The 18,327-nt window shown below is 38.1% G+C and overlaps 2 protein-coding genes across 2 annotated transcripts in view; one reads left to right on the top strand and one right to left on the bottom strand.

Moving 5' to 3' along the window:
* TEX14 (testis expressed 14, intercellular bridge forming factor) overlaps positions 1-1,482 on the bottom strand; it is a 112,625-nt gene extending 111,143 nt beyond the window's left edge. The window contains exon 1 of the mRNA XM_027034238.2: positions 942-1,482. The gene's annotated coding sequence lies outside the window, so the exon portion shown is untranslated. The remainder of the gene's footprint in view (positions 1-941) is intronic.
* Positions 1,483-1,532: 50 nt separating this feature from the next.
* The window catches only part of RAD51C (RAD51 paralog C), a 36,927-nt gene continuing 20,132 nt past the window's right edge, over positions 1,533-18,327 (top strand). The window contains exons 1-5 of the mRNA XM_015088413.3: positions 1,533-1,751; positions 4,990-5,242; positions 5,865-6,031; positions 7,206-7,339; positions 17,095-17,226. Coding sequence (XP_014943899.1) covers positions 1,634-1,751; positions 4,990-5,242; positions 5,865-6,031; positions 7,206-7,339; positions 17,095-17,226 — 804 coding nt within the window. The 5' untranslated portion in view covers positions 1,533-1,633. The remainder of the gene's footprint in view (positions 1,752-4,989; positions 5,243-5,864; positions 6,032-7,205; positions 7,340-17,094; positions 17,227-18,327) is intronic.

The following is an 18,327-nucleotide window of genomic DNA, read 5'->3' as shown; positions in this document are numbered from 1 at the left end:
CCTAACTATAGAGCAAAATGCATTAAAGAAATCTTAAAAATTTTCTGACAACAATTATAGGCAATTTCTGACAATAATTATAGGCAACTCAAGGGTCAAAATAAGATATTAATAACGCTTAATTGTAGGACTACAGATAGAGTCTACTTTTAACTCTCCACTGTCAATGAAACTAAGTTCTAAACACGACCGATTCCACTGAGTTTGAGCAAACTAACTGAAGGACTAACCCTGAATATGTTAACACCACCTCTTCTTCACCCAAGACTGGTTGCTTTATAATCATGAATTCTCCTTACGTTTATGCAATGCCCACTGTGTGCCCAGATGTGATTCATACCAGTAGTTAGCACTGAGTGGCAAACAAGCCTTATTTTGATTTGTCCTACCAGACTTTCCCCGCCTTACCAAATGGGGGACAAACACTTCTTCCTTTCTACTTCCCAACCCCCACCCCAAGATGGGTTCACAATTTGGAGGTAGTTCAGGGTAGAAGAAAGGGTACTAGGTTTTAATTTTTGTTTCAAGAAAACTGTCTAAGCTTCTATGTCCTTGTTTTACACCTCGTGGTATGATTGTGAGCACTTAAAATGTGTGGGATTTGCTAAAGTGCTCAACGTGTTTCCTTCCTTAGATCTTAAGTAGTTAGGGAGCTCTGATTTGCAATATTTAGGCAGTTCCTTTAAGCTAGGGGAAAAAAAATCAAGGCTAAGAATCTTACCAAAAGGTAGTGAACGAGTTACTCCCCTAAAGAAATCATACTCACCTAGCCAAGGAAAGACTGCATAAACCACCTTCCAAACCGCCTCAATTCCCTCAAAGTTCTCTTTCAGAATCGGGCCCTTCTCAACTCTGTACCAGAGTAGGAGATCTTGCGTAGCCCAACTATTTCCTCTTAAGAACGGGGAGCCCAGCCCACCACAGGGACATTACTTGCTTACTTTTCCAGCTACTTCTTAAGCCAGGTAGGCGCTGAACCAACGGTCTCGAAAACCACCATGCTTCACACTGGACTCGCGGAGAAAGCGTGGGTGTGTGCGGGGATTGGGCGCCCGGTGCTCCCAGCGGCGTTGGGGGGCTGGCCCACAATCCCTCGCGCAGGCGAGGGCCGGAAAGGAGAAGGGGGAAGGCAAGGGGGACACCCGACAAGAAAAGCCAAGAAAGTGGAACCCTATAATGGAAACACCGATTAATCCTTATATGGCCATTCTATACCCCAAACCGGTAACTAGCCAGGGTGTGCGTTACCCCCATTCAGGGAGCTCATTCCTATTAATAACTCTGAGGTTTCCACTCAAGGGGCAGGGCTGAGGTGAGATGTCGTGTGTAGGGCCTGGTCTCTGTCTTGCGGTCTTCATCCATCTTTTTACTGTCAGGATGTGCATTTTATGGGAAAACCCTACATGACGGGATTTGGAAGAACCACGACTAAAATGGTGCGGGTGCTTGAAAACCCGGCATTCCTCCTCAGTAAGGCCAAGTCCTAGGCCTCGAGCAGTCAGGCCGCAGACCCCGCCCCTTCCGCTTACGCGTGACGTCACACGGCGCGGGCCGGCGCGAGCGTGCGGCGCTGTGGCAGGGGTTTAGCAACTTTGGGTTGGCGCCGCTGCGCGCGTGGGTGTCGGGCTTTGAAATGCAGCGGGATTTAGTGAGTTTCCCGCTGTCCCCAGCGGTGCGGGTGAAGCTGGTGTCTGCAGGTTTCCAGACTGCTGAGGAACTCCTAGAGATGAAACCATCCGAGCTCAGCAAAGGTAATGACTCCTGATGGCAAGTTGAGGTACACGGACCCCCGTCTGTGCCGCCTCCATCTCGGTTCTTCCGCCTTCAGGCTTCAGCCCAGTGTCCGTCAGTTTCCTCCGCCCAACGCTGCGTTTGTAAAGTGAAACCGCTCCTTGACTCCAGTTAAACATGGTTTGAACGGTTAGAACTGTGGCCTTGAAAACATTTACTCATTATCTCATTTATTACTCAAGAAGAGCCCTTTTAACGTGGATTATTATGTGCAATGTGTTGATGAAGGAACAGATGCTTGAGAGGTTAAGTAATTTTTTATGATGACTGGGCTAGGATATCGTGGAGCCAGGATTGGTACCCAGACAGCTTATCTAGTTTTCGCTGTTCCAAAATCGAAGGGGCAGGGGATTACATTTGAGAAATGGAGGATTCGTGAGAGGATTTGAGACACTGAGCGAGAAAGGGAGCAGAATCCCCAGAACCTGGAGAAAGCAATACAAAGAAGACATTGCTTCTTTTATGTCATTCACTGGAAAACAAAACAAAACGCCCCCGCAAACCTCTTATTCCAGAACACTGTAAATGATACATTGGTGGGAACCACTGTGTCATGAGGTATACAAAAATGAAGCTGTATGCTGTCAGTCCCATTCCACGTGCTATATTATGGTGTGCTCAGAACTGTCCTCTTAAGATAGAAAAAAATTTTAAATCCTGGCCCTCAACAATGGAAAATAAGGAAGTTTCAACTTGTCATTCAAGAATAAATGTAGACCCAAGTTAACTTTTAAATTTAAGCTGCACATTGCCTCCCAAATTTTAATGGGCTCTTTCAATATATTGATTTTACAAAAAAGAAATGAGAGAATCTGCATGATAATAGCTAACAGTTATTGAGCATTTTGGATGGCGTCTGTATTCTATCAAACTTTTCATCATGTATTGTGTTATTCCCGTTTCACAAAAGAAAAAATCTGATGGGGCGCCTGGGTGGCTCAGTCAGTTGAGCGTCCGACTTTGGCTCAGGTCATGATCTTGCAGTTGGTGAGTTCGAGCCCCGCGTCGGGCTCTGTGCTGACAGCTCAGAGCCTGGAGCCTGCTTCAGATTCTGTGTCTCCTTCTCTCTCCGCCCCACCCCTGCTTGTGCTCTGTTTCTGTCTTTCAAAAATGAATAAACATAAAAAAAAAAATTTAAGAGCGTTTTACAAAAGAAAAAATCTGAGGCAAAAAAAGTAACTTGCCCATACTAAGTAACTACATAGTAAGTGGTTCAGTCAGGGTTTACAAACCCAAGAAAGCTGACTCCAGAGTTTAGACTCTTTAGTTGGGCATGATTTTCATTTCCTTATCACCATTGTTGTCTTTTGTTAGCACCAAATTTACATTCATATCCTAACTAAAGCACTGGCATATCAAATTCATAAGTGATGTCACCTTCACCATTATTTCTTTTATTAGCAGCTTGTTTTTGTATTTTTAATGTTTATTCCTTTAAAACATTTTTTAAATGTTTATTTTTGATAGAGAGAGAGAGTGCAAGCAGGGGAGGGGCAGAGAGAAAGAGACAGAGTGTGAGCAGGGGAGGGGCAGAGAGAGCTGTCAGTGCAGAGCCCGATGCGGGGCTTGAACTCATGAACCGTGAGACCATGACCTGCGCCAAAGTTGGAAGCTTAACTGCCTGAGCCACACAGGTGCCCCTGTTTATTCCTTTTTGAGAGACAGACCATGAGCAAAGGAGCAGAGAGGAAGAGAGAGAGAGAAAAAGAGAAGGACAGAGGATCCAAAGCGGGCTCCACACTGACAGCAGTGAGCCCGATGTCGGGCTTGAACTCACAAGGCATGAGATCATGAGGTCAGCTGAAATCTGGTGCTTAACTGACTGAGCCACCCAGATGCCCCAGCAGCTTCTTTTGTAATTGCCATTTCCTTAAGCCATATTGTCTGATAGGAATGAAATTGTGTAGATAAGGAAGCATAAGTGTATTGTTTAAAATATTTGTGCATTAAAATTATTCTCAGTAAATAATTTTGAAGTGATATATGAATTTTTCATGACAGTGTTTCCATAAAAATTTTTATTATGAATAATACATGCACATATACTTCTTTTTTTTTTCAATTTTTTTTTCTTTAATGTTTATTTATTCTTGAGACAGAGACAGAGCCTGAACAGGGGAGGGGCAGAGAGAGAGGGAGACAGAATCTGAAACAGGCTCCAGGCTCTGAGCTGTCAGCACAGAGCCTGATGTGGGGCTCGAACCCACGAACTGTGAGATCATGACTTGAGCCAAAGTCCCACGGCCAACCGACTGAGCCACCCAGGCACCCAATGCACATATATTTCTTAAAGTTAAATCTTGTTTTAGGCAGTTGGAGGCCATTTTGTTCTCTTCTGAAAATAATTTAGATACCTTATTAGAGCAAGACAACTATGACTTCATGGGACCAAAAGGGACTGCGGGTACATTTTTATTTCTTTTTAATTTTTTTTTATTTATTTATTTTTTAATGTTTATTTATTTTTGAGACAGGGAGAGAGAGAGTATGAACGGGGGAGGGTCAGAGAGAGAGGGAGACAGAATCTGAAACAGGCTCCAGGCTCTGAGCTGTCAGCACAGAGCCCGATGCGGGGCTCGAACTCACGGACCGCGAGATCATGACCTGAGCTGAAGTCGAATGCTTAACCGACTGAGCCACCCAGGCGCCCCTTATTTCTTTTTAAAAAAAAATTTTTTTTCTTAACATTTATTTATTTTTGAGACAGAGAGAGACAGAGCATGAATGGGGGAGGGGCAGAGAGAGAGGGAGACACAGAATCGGAAGCAGGCTCCAGGCTCTGAGCCATCAGCCCAGAGCCCGACGCAGGGCTCGAACTCAGGGACCGCGAGATCGTGACCCCGGCTGAAGTCGGACGCTTGACCGACTGAGCCACCCAGGCGCCCCAATTTTTTTATTTCTACCTCTAGATACTCTTGTAAGTATTCAAATGCTTTAAAGGTTTAGGTTTCTGAATTCTATTTTTGAGGTAATAAGTAAATCATAAAGTATGTAAAGAGTAAAAAATACAGATACTTGCCTTTATTAACTTGAAAAATTCAATAGTTAGTGGAATGTTACGTTTTTATGTTTCTTTACTCTTGGCATCCCTCTTATTATGTAAAATTAGAATTAATGAAGACAATCCAATAACATGTTAGACTTTTAAATTTCTAAAATCAGCGTGTTTTGTTTTTTTTTTCCTTATTTTACTTTCAGAAGTTGGGATATCTAAAGAGGAAGCATTAGAAACTCTGCAAATTATAGGAAGAGAATGTCTCACAAATAAACCAAGATATGCTGCTGAGTCAGGCAAGAAGTGTACAGCACTGGAACTTCTTGAGCAGGAGCATACCCAGAGCTTCATAATTACCTTCTGTTCAGCACTAGATAATATTCTTGGGGGTGGAATACCCTTAACCAAAACAACAGAAATTTGTGGAGTACCAGGTGTTGGAAAAACACAATTATGGTAAAGTTAAATGTTCCCCTCTTAAGGGTAGGCTTAATAACATTTTATGTAAGTGATAGAATATGGTGCTGTGGGTCTATATTCAGGAGACCAAAAATGATATGTATGTGCTCTTAATTGTGTGTGTGTGTGTGTGTGTGTGTGTGTGTGTGTGTGTCTGTGTGTGTACATGCTTCAGACAAAAATCAATTTGCCATTTGTGTTACATCAGCACCCCATTTTGATAAATTGATATGGATTATTTTGATATCCAAAAACGTTTCTTTTGCAGCATTGTAATGTGTTCATTAGGGTAAATAGGCAGTCTTCTATTTTATTATATAATTAATTCCTGGGAGTATATTTGAAAGTCAAATATTTGAAACTACATTTATGTGTAAGAAAGGGTTTCCTTCCCAGAGGCCTAAAAACCACGAAAAAATCCTTAGTCATGGTTTTATGAGTACACCCCCTGCCCCACTAATCCAGATATCAATTGATATACATATATTTGGAGCAGAGAGTTAGCCACATCTGTAGCCTAATGGTGGTACCTAATGGATGGTGATGTGGCATTGAAAACCATTGTCTTAGAGGATTATGATGATGATTATGATTTGGTCATTCAGCTTTCTCTTGACAGTATGCAGTTGGCAGTAGATGTGCAGATACCAGAATGTTTTGGAGGAGTGGAAGGTGAAGCAGTTTTTATTGATACTGAAGGAAGTTTTATGGTTGATAGAGTGGTAGACCTTGCTACTGCCTGCATTCAGCACCTTCACCTTATAGCAGAAGCACATATGGGAGAGGGTAAGTTAGCAAGTGATCCTCTTTCTTCTGTATAATAAAAGTAATTTGCAATTGTACCTTTCAGGCCTCAGCAAGAAACCATTTAGAATGAAGCTTAATGACTTGACAGTGTCCTAGTGTTCAACCTTCAGATCTCTTTTACAGAATTAGAAATGCCACAACCTAGACTGGCTTTTTCTTTTCCTTTTATGACCCTTGCTTCTGGGCCACATAACTTGTGTGTGTATTTCAGTGTATGATTTCAAATCATCATGCTCTGACCTGCCAGGTGTAAATTAATGTTGTTGGACATTTAATGTAAGTAAATCTTATCCCAGTGCATTCAGTATATTCAATGCATTCAGTTTATATTGACTGCCATACTGGCTTTTTTAATAAACCAAAGGTAGCTTTGAAAAACCATGTTGGAAATGTTTGGAATATTAAGCTGATTGACTTTAGGGGGCTCTGAGTAGAATGTAATTGACTTCATGGCTGTTTAATTGTATCATTAAAGTGTTTGGGAAGTTTTTTTTAAGCTTGTGATGTAGAAAGAGTGTTTGATTTTTTAAAAAACATTTAAAGATGGGATACCTGGGTGGTTCAGTCGGTTAAGCATCTGACTTTTTAAAAATATTTATTTATTTATTTATTTATTTATTTATTTAGAGAGAGGGAGAGAGAGAGAGATTGAGAGAGAGAAAGCGTGAGCAGGGGAGAGGCAGAGACAGAGACAGAATCCCAAGCAGGCTCCATCTCACCAACTGTGAGATCATGACCTGAGCTGAAATCAAGAGTTGGTCGCTTAACCAGCTGAGCCACCCAGGCACCCCTTAATTTGCAGTCATATGAAAAAAACAAAGAGAAATTCCGTTATGTTACTTCTATTCAGTGAAAGTAATAACTAGAAATACGAAAAGGCAGGCATTAAGACTGTAGTTGTATATGTGTATAAACAGTTTCTCAATAGCCTAGTATGTAAGGAAACAGTGGAGAAGGTGAAAATAAGAGGCCAGGAATTATGCAATGATAGTTTATAGTAATTTTGTTACAATTTTGTTATCTTTCAATTCAAGTGGAGAGTTTGTTATTCACGGTGAAGCATTTTGTTTTTCAAAGGTATTGTTTTCCTACTATCACCAATATATCAAAACAAATAAAACTAATTATTTTAAGATTGTTTTGTTTATTTTAGAGCACCCAAAAGCTTTGGAGGATTTCACTCTTGAAAATATTCTTTCCCATATTTACTATTTTCGTTGTCGTGACTACACAGAGCTATTGGCACAAGTTTATCTCCTCCCAGACTTCCTTTCAGAACACTCAAAGGTATGGCTCAAACTATTGAAATATAGTTAACCTTTGGAGTATCTTTGGAGGTGTTTGAGTAACATGAAAAATAAGTAAATAGTATAGTGGCATAAACCCATTCAAAAATCTCTTCCTTGTTCTACAGTTTATTTGTATTTTCATATATTTAGCATATATATATTTTATGCCCAAAGTAAGAAATTGAAATAATATAGAAAGAGGTTCTGCCTCCAGTAATGGTGGAATAGTTTCTAACAAACTCTGTAGAAAGGTATAAAATGGAAAATAAAGCTACCCTTCTATTGTTTCCTAATACCTCTCCCTAAAGTTGACCACTATTGTTTTTTTGTGTCTTCCCAAAAAATTTTTTATGTATTTTGCAGTATTTTAATATTTGTTAATGGGATAAGACTGTAATATGGTTCTGCACCTTCCATTTTGGTTGAGAGTTTTGCCTATCTTTCTATATCACCACATGTGGATAGACCTCATTCTTTTTGTAAGCTACATATTATTTCATTTTAAGAAGGTGCTTTTTGCTCTTGGTGGGAACATAAAATGATACAATTGCCTCAGAAAACAGTATGACAATTCCTCAAAAATTGAAAATAGAATTACCATATGACCCAGCAATTCCACTTCTGTGTATATAACCAAAAGGATTGAAAGCAGGGTCTTGAAGAGATATTTATACACCTGTGTCCATAGCAACAATATTAATATTACCTAAAACATGGTAGGAACCCAAGTGTCCGTTGATGGATGAATAGATCAGCAAAATGTGGTATATGCATACAATCTAATTTTGACATATGCTACAACTTGGATGAATCTTGTGGATGTTATGTTGAAATGTTGATTTTGTTGGTGAAATAAGCCAGTCACAAAAAAAAAAAAGATATGCTGTATTCTACTTATATGTGGTATCAAGAGTAGTCAAACTCATGGAGACATAAAGTAGAATGGTAGTTATTAGGGCCTAGGGGGGAGAGGAGAATGGGCAGTTATTGTTTAATGGGTATAGAGTTTCAGTTTTACAAGACAAATATTTGTATTTTACTATATTAAAAAAATTGGGGAAAAATTAAGTACCTTAATTTATTTAACCAATCCTATTATTGGTGATCTTTTAGATGCTATTATTAATAATTGTTTGAAGATAATCCTTATACATACCATCTTGGGATACATTTGTAAGTATGTTTATAGGATAAATTCTAAGTATTAGAATTACATTAAAGAGTATACGCATACTTAATTTTGATAAATATTACGCATGAGAAAGATTCTCTTTGACCAAACTTTAGTCAGCCTCCTCTGAGCCTTCTTTTTCAATAGGCCTTGAACTTCATCCACATCTTGTCTTAGGCCTGACTAATCCAGTTCATTACTGTGAATAATCCTGCTGTGAATATAGGGGTACAATAATAAAGAATCCTGTAAATTAGACTCTCCTACCCTTCATACCTAATCAACCTTGGTATCTCAAGTTCCTCATTCCCCACTTTTGATGTATATGTCTTTGGTCTGCCTGTAGCAAGAATTGTGTTAGGTCACTTTAACAAGAATCCTACCCCTGATGTCTCCTCTTAGTAATTTTCCATTTTCTGACACTCACCCTGTTCTTGGCTATAAATCCCCACTTGTCCTTGTTGTATTTGGGTTTAAACCCAGTCTCTCTCTCCTGTTGCAAAACCCCTATTGCTAAGTTTTTCAAAAATTTTAAATGTTTATTTCGAGAGAGAGCACAAGTGGGGGAGGGACAGACAGGGGGAGAGAAAGAATCCTAAGTAGGCTCCACACTGCCAACTCAGAGCAGGGCTCGATCTCAAGACCATGAGATCATGACCTGAGCTGAAACCAAGAGTGAGATACTTAACTGATCGAGCCACCCAGGTGCCACCCTGTTGATATCTTCTTGAATAAATTCTTCATTACTGTTTTAACAAGCGTCAGAATAACTTTTTTAGTTAAAAAAAATTTTTTTTTATTCTTAAGAAGACTCCACGCCCAGCATGGAGCCTAACGTGGGGCTTGAATCAAGACCTGAGCTGAGGTCAAGTCCGACATTTTATTTTCCGGTGCCCCAGAAAATATATATATATATATATATATATATATATATATATATATATATATATTTTTTTTTTTTTTTTTTTTTTTTTTTTACACAAATTGCCCTTTAAAAAGGTTGTACCAGTGGATCAAAAAAACAAGACTGAACTATATGTTGACTACAAGAAGCCCACTTTAGGATTGCCTTGCTGGCTCGGTCACTGGAGCTTGTGACTTTTGATCTTGGGGTTGTGCGTTTGAGCCCCATGTTGGGTGTAGAGATTACTTAAAAAAAATAAAATCTTAAAAAAAACATTTTAGATATAAAGATACTTGTAGATTAAAAGTAAATGATCAGAGAAAGATCTATCATGCCAACACTAATCAAAAGAAAGCAAGAGTAGCTGTATTTATTTTAGAGAACAGACGTCAAACCAAGGAAAGTTATCAGGGATACAGAGGGACATTACATAATGATAAAACGGTCAGTTCCCCAGAAAGACATAACAGTTTCTAACATGTATGTGTCTGACAACAACATCAAACTACATGAGGCAAAAACTGATAGAAGTGCAAGGAGAAATAGATGACTTCACTATTATATTTGGAGACTTCAGCACCTCCTAGAAATGGACGGAAAACCAGTAAAGACATAGATGAACTCAATAACACCATCAGTCAATTGAATATAGTGGATATCCGTAGGCTACTTCAACAACAGCAGAATACATGTTCTTCTCAGTTCATGTGGAACTTTCACCAAAATAGACATTTTCATAATCTATTAGATTTCCTGCCTATTCTTCTAAGGGCCCGTTTATCTTTCCTGTAAATATCCTTTCTCCATTCTGTGAATTTTCTTTTCACTTTCTTGATAGTGCTTTTTTTTTTTTTTAAGTTTATTTTTATTTTTTTGAGGGAGAGAGCAGGGGCGGGGGGTGGCAGAGAGAGAGAGGGAGAGAGAGAATCCCAAGCAGACTCCACACTGTCAGCACGGAGCATGACACAGGGCTCAGTCCTGCGTACCTTGAGATTGTGACCAGAGAGAAATCAAGAGTCGGACACTCAACTGACTGAGCCACCCGGGTGTCCCTTGATAGTGCTCTTTGATACACAAAAGTGTTAAATTTTGGTGAAGTCCAATTATTTATTAGTTGTTGTTAGGTTTTTGGTGTCATGTATAAGAATCTATTGCCAAATAGATGATCATGAAAATTTACTTCTCTAAGTAGGGGAGGAAGAAGTTTTCTTCAACCCTCTGAAAGTCCATGGATGGATCTGAAAAAAACGACAAAGGCAGCATAACAGGAGAAAAGCACACAAATTTTACTGAATTTTTATGTGTACATGGCAGCCTTCTACAAGACAACCCAAAGAAATGACCAGAACAAGAAACTTTTATACCTTTTAGGCAAAAACATGTAAATATGTGAAGAATTGATGAGGGGATTTGGGCTAGAGGTGGTAATTTGTGAAGAAATAATTTTGAAAATAAGAATTAGTTTAACAGGGGCACCTGGGTGGTTCAGTCTGTTGAGCATCTGACTTTAGCTCAGGTCATGATCTCAAGGTTCATGAGTTTGAGTCCCACATCAGGCTCACTGTTGTCAGTGCAGAGCCCCCTTCAGATCCTCTGTTCCCCCCACACACCCTTCCCCCACTCACGTTCTCTCTCTCTCTCTCTCTCTCTCTCTCTCAGAAATGAAATAAACATTAAAAAAAATTAGTTTAACAAGGTTTGTTTATATGCCTTCTCAGCCCTAAATACCCTGTCTCTGGTGATAAGGGCATCTCCTTTTCTTCTGATACCTTTCATACAGGAGATTTATCTCCTTTCAGGGAAGAAGGGAGAGAGTAGGAGGTCAAAGTGACCTTCCTGCTTCTGTTTGACCTTCCTGCTTCTGCTTCCTGCTTCTGTTTTCTCAAACTTCAACTTAAGATATTCAGTATGCCAAGGTGCCAAATTTGGGGGTAGCATGCCTGAAATACAGGTTGATCTATAAATATACATCAGACCAGTTAATGCCATGCAACACGTAAAGAAGATACAAAAAGGGGAAATAGGGGCCCCTGGCTGGCTCAGTTGGTGGAGCATGTGACTTTTAACCTTGGGGTCATGAGTTTGAGCCCCATGTTGGATGTAGAGATTACTTATTTATTTTTCATTTTTATTTATTTTGAGAGAGAGAGCGAGCACACACGCAAGCGGTAGAGAAGCAAGAGAGAGAGGGAGAGCAAGAATCTCAAGCAGGCTCTGCACTGTCAGCACAGAGTCCAATGCAGGGCTCCACCTGGCAAATGTGAGATCATGACCTGAGCTGAAATCAAGAGTTGGATGCTTAACTGACTGAGCCACCCAGGTGCCCGTAGAGATTACTTAAAAAAAAAAAAGAGTGTGTTGTTTAATTTCCACATATCTGTGAATTTTCCAAATTTCTTTCTGATGTTGGTTTCTTTTTTTTTTTATTGTTTTTTAATGTTTATTTTTGAGAGAGAGGGAGACAGCATGAGTGGGGAGAGGCAGACACACACACACACACACACACACAGACTCAGAAGCAGGCTCCAGGCTCTGAGCTGTCAGCACAGAGCCCAATGTGGGGCTTGAACCCAATGAGCTGTGAGATCATGACTTGAGCCGAAGTCAGGCACTAGTTGGCTGAGCCACCCAGGCACCCCTGATGCTGGTTTCTAATTCCATTCCATTCTGGTTAGAGAAGGTAACTTTATGTGATTCCATCTTTCTATATTTATTGAGACTTATTTTGTGACCCAACATCCAGGTCTATCCAGGAGAATGTTCCATGTGCATTTTAGAAGAATGTGTATTCATTCTGCTGTTTGAATGGAACGTTTTATATATATTTATATGTTCATTTTAGTTGGCTTCTAGTGTTAGGTTTTTTCTTTCCTTGTTTATCTTTTGTCCAGTTCTCTCCATCACTGAATGTAGGGTGTTGAAATCTCCAATTGTTATTGTAGAATTGTCTCATTTCTTTCTTTAGTTTTGTCAGTTTTTGCTTTAGATATTTTAAGGTTCTGTTGTTAGCCCTATTGTGTATATGTATTGATGATTGTTTCTTTCTTTAAAAAAGTAGGTCAGTTTTTCTTTATTGGTAAGCAGGCAGGTGGTAGGCAAGTCAGGATGCTGGGGAGCAGCTGAGGAGAGGGTTCTGCAGTTGCCATCACACTATATAATTGCTATATCTTCTTGATGAATTGACTTATTATTATATAATTATTTTATGTAAATTATTATTTATCATTATTCTTCTTTGTCTCTTGTAACAAGTTTTCTCTTAAAGTCTCTTTTGTCTGATATTAGTATAGCTGCTACGGCTCTCTTTTGGTTACTGCTTGCAGGCAATATCTTTTTCTATCCTTCCACTTTTAACTTATATGTATTTTTGAATCTAAAGTGAGTCTTTTGTAGAAAGTCTGTAGTTAGATCATTTTTTAAAAAATCCATCTGCCAATCTGTGCCTAAGTCTCTGACTTAGGGTGGTTCAACTTAAAATTTTTTTTCTTTTACAATGGTACAGAAGTGGTACACATTCAGTAAAAACTACCTCAAATTTTGATCTTTTCTGGGCTGGTGATACTTGGTCCAATACCCTCTTGTGTTGCTGGATAGTGGCAGTGAGCCACAGTTTTCAGTCAGCATGCAATCACAAGGGTAAACAACCAATATGCTTACAACCATTCTATACCCATATTACCATTCTGTTTTTCAACTTCAATATAGTATTCAGTAAATTATGAGATATTCAGTGCTTTACTGTAAAATAAGCTTTGTGTTAGATAATTTTGGCCAACTGTAGGCTAATATAAGTGTTCTGAGCACATTTAAGGTAGGCTAGACTAAGCTATGATGTTCAGCAAGTTAAGTGTATTAAATGCATTTTTGGCTTAACAGTATTTTCAACTTGGTATAGGTTTATTGGGATGTAACCCCATTGTGAGTTGAGGAACATTTCTATTTTATTTCTCAAATTCTCCATTACTGTCTTCTTTTTTGTTAGATATTTTCCAGTGTACCATGTTGATTCCCTTCTCATTTTTTTATCATGTATTTTTTAGTTATTTTCTTAGTTGCTCTGGGGATTATAATTAACATCCTAATTCATAGCAGTCTAGTTTAAATTAATGCCAGATTAGTTGCAACAGTATATAAAAATCTTGCTGCTGTATAGCTCCATTTACCCCCCCTTTATGTTGTCATTGTCACAAATTGCTTCTTTATACATTGTGTACCCGTCAACATAGAGTTATAATTATTTTTTATATTATTTCTATATGGATTTGAGTTTCTGTCTGGTGTTCTTTCATTTTCAGCCAGAAGGACTCTGTATAGTATTTCTTGTAGAATAGATCTAGCAATGAATTCTGTTTATCTGGGAATATCTTAATTTCTGCTTCATTTTTGAAGAATACTTTCGCCAAATTCACAGTTCTTGGTTGGCAGTATTTTTTCTTTCAGCAATTTGTATATGTTATCCTATCACTTTCTGGCCTTTGAGAACCAATGAATGAATGAGTAAATGAATAAATACACACAAACATGCGTGCGTGTGTGTGTGTGTAAAATCTCATTTTTACCTCTCCATTGGTATGCTGGTAAATGTTTAGTGACTGGCTTTCCAGGAAAGAAAATGTATGCACATATATGCATACATGTTTATTATAAAGTTGCTGATATAAAGGATGTATAGTACACCATTTATAAATAATAATAAAATGTAGAATACTCTTTTTTTTTTTTTCAGTTTTACTTATTTAAGTAATCTCTACACCCAGTGGGGGGCTCAAACTCATAATCTGGATATCAGGAGTTGCATGCTCTTCCAACTCAGCCAGGCAGGTTCCCCCAAATGGTACTCTATATTGTAAATCTGTAGCCAACTAAGTCTTACAGAAAGCTTTCATTGATTTGATTTTTTTATGGAGATTAATTTCACATAATAAAATTCACCATTTAAAAGTGAACAATTCAGGGGCACCTGGGTGGCTCAGTTGGTTGAGCATCCAACTCTTGATTTTGGCCTCAGGTCATGATCCCAGAGTTGTGTGATTGAACCTCGCATTGGGCTCCATGCTGAGCATGGAGCCTGCTTGGGATTTTTTTTCTCTCTCCTTCTGCCTCTCTCCCCTGCTCTTTCTCTCTTTCTAAAAATAAATAAATAAATAAAAATAATAAAAGTGAACAATTCAGTGCAGTTAGGACATTCACAATGTTGTCAACCACTACTTGTATCTAGTTCCAAAACATTTTTACTACCCTAAAAGGAAACTCATTAAAGAGTTGCTCCCTTTCCTCTCCCCCTGCAAAGACCCTGGCAACCACCAGTCTGTGTTCTGTCTCTATCGATTTACCTATTTTGGATATTGCATATAAAATGGAATCATATGATACATGATCTTTTTGGTCTGGCTTTTTCACTTAGCATAATAGGTTCAAAGTTCATTTGCTTTGTAGCATGTATCTGTACTTCATTCCTTTTCATGGTGGAGTAATATTCTGTTGTATGTATACACCACAATCTGTTTATCCTTTTATCTGTTGGTGGACATTTGGGCAGTTTCTACCTTTTGATTATTGTAAATTGTGCTGCTATGAACATGTATATCCATACTTTTTTTTTTTTTTTGGTACCAGTTTTCAGTTTTTTGGGGCATATACCTAAAAATGAAATTTCTGGGTCATGTGGTAATACTGTGTTTAATTTTTTTTTAATTTTTTTTTTTAACGTTTATTTATTTTTGAGACAGAGAGAGACAGAGCATGAACGGGGAAGGGGCAGAGAGAGGGAGACACAGAATCCGAAACAGGCTTCAGGCTCTGAGCTGTCAGCACAGAGCCCCACGCGGGGCTCGAACTCACAGACTGCGAGATCATGACCTGAGCCGAAGTCGGCCGCCCAACCGACTGAGCCACCCAGGTGCCCCCTGTGTTTAATTTTTTGAGGAACCACCGAACTGTTTCTTCATAGTTGCTGAACCATTTTACATTCTTACCACCAACATATGAAGTTTTTCGTTATTTTAATTTTGCTAAACTTATGTATCCTTATCTAACCTATGGGATTGTTTGGCAAAATCACACTACCAATTAGCATTTGATTGCTATCCAGTTCAAAAGAAGTTGCTAACCTCGTGGTGAACAAGTACTATTTTAACATGAATGCTGATTGATATTTTTGCTTATGTTAACAAGTGTGATGAAAATGAAACAACAAAGGCATATTTTTTAAATTGAAGTATAATTAATGTAAAATATCCTGTTAGTTACAGGTGTACATTATAGTATTTTGGTATTTTTACACATTATGAAATAATCCCCACAATATGTCTAGTTACCATCTGTCACCATACACAAAGGTATGTGTGTATGTCTTTATATGTGGGCTGTCTTTCCCTCCTGGAGGTTCTTATCCAGGACTCAGTTCTGTTGCCTCCTGTTTCATTGATGCCTTCTCTCACATCTGGTCTGAGTTAACTTCCCTCTACTTTATCACCTACTTATTCATCATCATTTCACCCAGTGTAGTTTTTTCATAACTCCTAGTATTATCAGAAATTATTCATGTATTTGCTTGCATGTTAATTGTCCTTTACTCCACTAGACCATAAACTCCGAGAGAACAGGGACCTTGTCTCTTGTTCCCCACTGCCTGGAACAGTGACTAACATATAGTAGGTATCAATAAATATTTGCTGAATGAAAGAATGAATACTCTAAATAAAAGATAAAAATGGCTTCCTTACACATGGCTTTATCAAATTCTCTTCTTTAGTGTAATCCTTATTAGATAGAAAAATATATAATCTTAAGGTTTTTAAAACTTGTTTATATTTGGATTAGTTCGCAAATTCTGTTTGTTCTTGGATTTTAGATCTTGGACTATATTGTAACTGTCATGATGAAAATATTTATCTATAAGTGAACCTTCTTGATTAGAACTTCAACACAAACCTGTCTCATGCTGAATTCTATATTATAACAGATTCTGTAATGATTAATTGCCTTATAGTATATTTAAAATTAAGGGGAGAAAGTGTGCTAAGAATTAGGTTTTGAAGAAGGTATAATAATTTAATATTTGATGATTTTTTTAACCAAAAAATCTTGAAGGTAAAATGACATTGAATCGAAGAATTTGTTTTACTAAGACTTTAGAAGTGCTTTTTATCAGTGTAAAATGCCTCTGTAACGATTGTGTTATAGTGGCAAAGTATAAGAAAATTGTTTCTTTTTCTTTTGTTGAATTACCTTTTTAAATTGATAAATTATCTTTTGTTTTTAAAGTTTATTTATTTTTGAAAGAGAGAGAGCATGCACATGAGAGCATGAGCATGGGGTAGGGACAGTGAGACCCAGGACTCTGAACTCAATCTTAATCAGGCTCCACGCTCAGTGTGGGGCTCAGACTTGCAAACCATGAGATTATGACCTGAGCTAAAATCCAGTTGGATACTTAACTGACTGAGCTGCCCAGGTGCCCCAAGTTGATAAATTATCATACCAGAGTACATTTTAACTTTCAATGATTAATGCAGAAAGCATTGGGTGAATAGATTTATAACTCTCCAAAATAAAGCTTTTGGAGAGTTAAAAATAGAAATAGAAGAATTTTTTTCCTGTAATGAACTATGCTTTTTGGATGTCATTTTTAAAATTTTAACACCAAACCTAATATCCTTATTTCTTCCACATTTAGGTTCGATTAGTGATAGTGGATGGTATTGCTTTTCCTTTTCGTCATGACCTAGATGACCTCTCCCTTCGTAGTCGATTACTAAATGGTCTAGCCCAGCAAATGATCAGCCTTGCAAATAACCACAGATTAGCTGTAAGTATTATTAGTCAAGAGAACTTTATAATGAAGTCAAGATTGTATAACATAGTAATGTCTAGAAATAGCAAAATAGAATTTGACTAAAAGCAAATAATGCAGACACAGTTTTGAATGTAGTTTTGGTTTGATTTCTGGAAAAAATTAATTCTAGACATAAATGTTTCTATCAGTTTTCCTAGAGAATAATAAGCATAATCAAGATGCTGTATTTTATTTTTATTTATTTATTATTTATTTATTTATTTTTGTTTTATTTTTTAAATTTACGTCCAAGTTAGTTAGCATATAGTGCTATGATGATTTCAGGAATAGATCCCTTAATGCCCCTTACCCATTTAGCCCACCCACCTGCCCACAATCCCTCCAGTAACCCTCTGTTTGTTCTCCATATTTAAGAGTCTCTTATGGTTTTGTCCCTCTCCCTGTTTTTATATTATTTTTGCTTCCCTTCCCTTGTGTTCATCTGTTTTGTCTCTTAAAGTCCTTATATGAGTGAAGTCATATATTTGTCTTTCTCTAACTAATTTCACTTAACATAATACCTTCCAGTTCCATCCCCGTAGTTGCAAATGGCAAGCTTTCATTCTTTTTGTTTGCCGAGTAATAATCCATTGTATATATATACCACATCTTCTTTATCCATTCATCCATCGATGGACATTTGGGCTCTTTCCATACTTTGGCTATTGTCGATGGTGCTGCTATAAACATGGGGGTGCATGTGTCCCTTCAAAACACCACACCTGTATCCCATGGATAAATGCCTAGTAGTGCAATTGCTGGGTCCATAGGGTAGTTCTATTTTTAGTTTTTTGAGGAACCTCCATACTGTTTTCCAGAGTGGCTGCACCAGCTTGCATTGCTACCAACAATGCAAAAGAGATCCTCTTTCTCCACATCCTTGCCAACATCTGTTGTTGCCTGAGTGGTTAATGTTAGCCATTCTGACAGGTGTGAGGTGGTATCTCATTGTGGTTTTGATTTGTGTTCCCCTGATGATGAGTGATGTGGAGCATTTTTTCATGTGTCGGTTGGCCATCTGGATGTCATCTTTGGAGAAGTGTGTATTCATGTCTTTTGCCCATTTCTTCACTG

This window comes from Acinonyx jubatus, chromosome E1 (assembly GCF_027475565.1).
Source record: "Acinonyx jubatus isolate Ajub_Pintada_27869175 chromosome E1, VMU_Ajub_asm_v1.0, whole genome shotgun sequence".
NCBI classification, from domain to species: Eukaryota; Metazoa; Chordata; class Mammalia; order Carnivora; family Felidae; genus Acinonyx; species Acinonyx jubatus.
The sequence above is the reverse complement of the archived record's forward strand: the minus strand, read 5'-3'. Positions and strand labels throughout refer to the sequence as shown.